We start from the raw sequence: 5,000 nt of genomic DNA, 5'->3' as shown, positions 1-5,000 counted from the left end.
ATTTCGCTTTTGGAAGCTCAGGAGAAACACTTTGATTTAGCAAAAAACATTAAATTGGTTCCCACATTTACAGATTATGATCCTGAAGATTATTTTAAGACTTTTGAAGAGACTGCCTTGCATTTGGATTGGCCACGCGAACAGTGGGTTTGGCTATTAAGGCCGAAATTAACTGGGAAAGCTGCGAAAGTTTGTAGACATCTCGAAAATACGACAGATTACCAAAATGTTAAACAAGCAATTTTGGATGCGTTTTCAATCTCTGTCGAGGGATATCGTCAGACCTTTTGTAACAAAACTAAGTTCACAACTCAAACCTATGTAGAATTCGCTTCGGGGAAATTAAGGGAGTTTAGGAAATGGGTAAAATCTGCTGCAGTAAATACTTTTGCTGAATTAGAGAATTTGGTTGTACTTGAAGAGTTTAAACGAAAGCTTCCTTTGAACATTATGATGTATTTAGAGGATAGGGAAGAAAAAGACTTGTTAAAGGCAGCTTCTCTAGCAGACACTTACTCTTTAATACATAAATTCGGCAACAGTAAGAGAACCGACCAGAATGTAAAACCATTTCCAGCTAAAAACTCTGAAACTCTGACTGATATGGCAAAAGCGTCTAATGTTCGTTGTAGTTATTGTAAGAAAGACAGTCACACAATTAAAAACTGTCCAGATCCTAAATGTAAAACTTCTTTGCCTTTTCGGAACCCATTTAACCCTTTTCTTAACTTTAAGGGTAAAACGGATGGTCAGATTAAGCCTGTCTCCCATATCCATTCTGAAAAGCCTGTAAATCTATTTGATGATTTTACTTTTGATGGAACTGTAGCTTTGAACTCTGATGGGGATAAATATAAAGTCAGGATACTTCGGGACACGGGTGCTTCGCAAAGTTTACTATTGAGAAATGCTCTCCCTAATATTGAAGCTAACGTAACTAATGAACATGTTCTCGTGAAAGACCTTTCACAAATATCTAAAGTTCCCCTTGCTAATGTTCATCTTGATTGTCCTATAAAGAAGGATAATGTGCTGGTAGGCATAAGAGATATTGAATTTCCAGTAAAAGGTGTAACTTTATTATTGGCTAATGACCTTGCAGGACGTTTGGTAGTTCCCAACGTCATTGTAATGGAAAAACCTGTAGGTGTAAACATTGAACCTGATCCTGATTGCTCTGTAAATCCTTCCTGTGTTGTCACTCGTAGCCAGAAATCTAGTTCGGATGAATCTAAAGTCACTTCTGTAAATTTTGAAGCACGAAATGTTATGAGTAGAGATAACCTTATTAAAGCTCAGAAGCACGATAACACTTTAAGTAAGCTTCATGACTAAGCAGTTTCTAGAAGTGAGATTAGCAAATCCCCATGTTTTTACTTTGAATCTGATTTGTTAATGAGGTTTTACCGTTCCCCTAAGAGATCTAGTGAAGACACATGGAGCGAAAAGCGACAAATTGTGCTGCCTCTTTCTGTTAGGAATTCTGTAATGGAAATAGCTCATGATGCCTATGGAGGACATTTAGGAATTCATAAGACCTATTGTAAGATTTTGAATAGTTTCTATTGGCCTAATATGAAAAAAGATGTAGCAGAATTTGTTCGCACTTGTCATGTATGTCAGATATCAGGAAAACCGAACCAGGTAATACCCAAGGCACCTTTACAACCGATCTTAGTCCCTGATGAACCTTTTAGTAAGATAATTATAGATAACGTTGGTCCTTTACCAAAAACCAAGAAAGGTAATCAATACTTGCTCACTTTAATATGTCCTACGACCCGATATCCTATTGCCATCCCTCTTCGTAACATTTCTGCTAAGAACATTGCTAATTCTTTACTGAAAGTTTTCACAAATTTTGGTATCTCAAAGGAAATACAAAGTGATAGAGGTTCGAATTTCACCAGTGACCTTTTTGCCCAGGTTCTTAAAGAACTAAATATTAAACAAACTTTGTCTGCTGCCTATCACCCAGAGTCTCAGGGTGCCCTTGAGCGTTGGCATCAAACTTTTAAGAGTATGCTTAGGAAATTTTGTGTTGAAAGTCAACTTGAGTGGGATGAGGGCATTGATTTTCTTCTGTTTGCTATCAGGGAAGTTCCCCATGAGTCCCTTGGTTTTTCACCCTACGAGATGTTGTTTGGGAGGTCAGTTAGAGGACCACTTTCAGTAATTAAAGAGGAATGGTTGAACACTCCTTCTGAGTCTAGCCAAACCATTCAACAATATATGAATAAACTTAAAAGCACATTAATGCAGGTTAGGAAAATTGCTGGGGAGAAATTAAGGGGTCAACAAATCTTAATGAAGAGAAACTATGACAAAGCTTGTAAAGTCAGAAAATTTAAACCTAATGACCTTGTGTTAGCCTACCTTCCTGTCCCTGGTTCCCCTCTTAAAGCTAAGTTTTGTGGGCCCTATCCCATCATAAAAAATGTTAACAATAATACCTACATTATCAAAACTCCAGATCGTAGAAAACTCACTCAGATCATTCATGTTAATTTACTTAAGGCTTATCACTCTAGGGAAACTGGAAATGGTTCCAGTGAGACGGTTGTTAATCTTAATTTTAAGGTAGAGACTCCAGGAGAGGACAATTCATTGGAAGACCTTATTGCTTCCTCCATGCCACAAACCAATACTGAGGTTCTAAATAACCTGGATCTATTCCTGAACCACCTCTCTCCTTGGCAGTCGCAAGACTTAAAGAATGTAATTTCTAGCCATTCAACTCTCTTTAATGATTTTCCCAGGAAAAGTGATTTGCTGCTACATGACATCGAGCTGGTTCCTGGTACAGCACCCATTCGTCAGCAGTCCTATCGTGTGGGTCCTGAGAAGAAGAGCAAAATGAAGGAGGAAGTCGAATATCTTCTCCGGCATGGTCTAGCAAGACCGAGTAAATCGCCTTGGGCTTCACCTTGCATCCTAGTTCCAAAAGAGGACGGTAGCTACAGATTTTGTACAGACTATAGAAAGATAACAATGTTACCATTAAAGATTCCTACCCTTTGCCACTCATTGATGATTTAATTGATTCAGTAGGACAAGCAAAGTTTGTAACGAAGATAGACCTCTTAAAGGGCTATTATCAGGTAGGATTAACTGAAAAAGCTAAGTTAATATCTGCTTTCATTACACCCTTTGGACTTTTTCAGTACGAGGTCATGCCTTTTGGCCTTACCAACGCCCCATCTACCTTTCAGCGCCTTGTAAACTTCATCATCCAAGATTTGGAAGGTGTTTATTGTTACCTTGATGATATAGTAGTCACTGGACAGACTTGGGAAGAACATGGGAATAGGCTCAAGTGTTTGTTCCGTAGGTTAGAAGAGGCTGGATTAACCATAAATCTTAAAAAATCTGTCTTTTGTAAAGCTACTGTTACCTACTTAGGCCACATTGTTGGGGATGGTAATGTTAGACCAAAAACTGCCAATGTAGAAGCTGTTCTAGAGTACCCTGTTCCAACCACCAGAAAGTCCTTACAAAGATTCTTAGGGTTAGCCTCATACTACAGGAGATTCTGCAAGAACTTCTCTTCAGTTGCTGCCCCTTTAACATCCCTAACCAGTACCAAAGTTAAATTCAGTTGGAATGAAGAATGTCAATCCTCTTTCGAAGCCTTAAAGCTGTTTCTGATAAACAACCCTGTTCTTAAATCCCCTGATTTTAAAAAGCCTTTTATCCTTCAAATAGATGCTAGCGATGCGGGAGCTGGAGGGGTGCTACTCCAAGAGTCAGATGGTATACTTCACCCAGTCAGCTACACCTCCACTAAGTTCAAGCATCACCAGAAGTCCTACAGCACCATTGAGAAGGAAGCACTTAGTTTGGTACTCGCCCTGAAAAAATATGAATGCTACTTACTAGGTGCTGCTGAGGTACTAGTCTTCACCGACCACAACCCCTTGACCTTCCTCGACAAGATGAAGTCCCACAACCAACGTCTACTACGCTGGTCCATTTATCTGCAGAAGTTCCCTTTACAGATCCGCCACATCAAGGGAACAGAGAACATCATGGCAGATGCCTTATCGCGAATGCCTCCTTAACATGATACCTCCTTCTCCAGTCTAGAGTATCGTCAGACTCTCCTCATTGGCCTCTTTTTCTACGAGCCACTCTGTTGGGCTCGTCTTCTAAGGGGGAGGTGTCACCCATCTGCCAGATTGGCATCTTAATTTTGTATATAGTTGTAATCTTCTTTTATTGTGGGAATGTATACAGTTCTTTCCTGTACCTGTTTTTAACATCTTGGCTGTATCTTTAGTTATCCCGTTTTCAGAGTACTTTCTGTTTTCCCCGCCTTCTTTTCAGTTTTCTTCGGACCACTTATTTCATGCATAGTTAGTCTCACCTGGTCCTCTACTGTGATAAGTGTCCTATTGGAGTAGCTGTCTTCTTATTCCTCGGTTTTTGTAATGTATTAATGTTCTTTAATATAAGTCTTGAGTGAACCTTAGTGGAATTGGTAACGTGTTTTATATTTGAAATTTAGTATATTAAGGTTATTGATTTTATTTGTGCGGTGCAGGATTGTTTGAGTGTTTTCTGGGTTATTTCGGTAAGAAAGAGATTAACATAATTATGTAAACTTTCATTATTAAAGTGTTAAATTTTGTTCTGTTTTGAAATTAAACCTTTCATTAATTATTTTATGTGACCTATGGAACTTATTATTCTCTGAACCTTGGCCATAAAGTCGTCACAATATATATATATATATATATACAAATATATTTATATATATATATATATATATATATATATATATTTTATATATATATATATATATATAATATATATATATATATATATATAAATATATATATATATATATATATATATATATATATATATAAATATATATATATATATATACAAATATATATATATATATAAATATATATATATATATATTATATATATATATATATATATATATATATATATATATATATATATTTGTGTATATTTATATATATATTATA

General features: G+C 36.6%; 1 protein-coding gene across 1 annotated transcript; it reads left to right on the top strand.

Moving 5' to 3' along the window:
• Window positions 1-1,935: 1,935 nt before the first annotated feature.
• LOC137614647 (uncharacterized) lies at window positions 1,936-4,566 on the top strand. Its single transcript, XM_068344341.1, has 2 exons — window positions 1,936-3,246; window positions 3,706-4,566. The coding sequence occupies exon 1, from the start codon at window positions 2,023-2,025 to the stop codon at window positions 3,037-3,039; it is 1,017 nt and encodes a 338-aa protein (XP_068200442.1). The 5' UTR covers window positions 1,936-2,022; the 3' UTR covers window positions 3,040-3,246; window positions 3,706-4,566.
• Window positions 4,567-5,000: the final 434 nt, after the last annotated feature.

Source organism: Palaemon carinicauda, chromosome 21 (assembly GCF_036898095.1).
Source record: "Palaemon carinicauda isolate YSFRI2023 chromosome 21, ASM3689809v2, whole genome shotgun sequence".
NCBI classification, from domain to species: Eukaryota; Metazoa; Arthropoda; class Malacostraca; order Decapoda; family Palaemonidae; genus Palaemon; species Palaemon carinicauda.
This window is presented reverse-complemented; position numbering and strand designations above follow the sequence as displayed.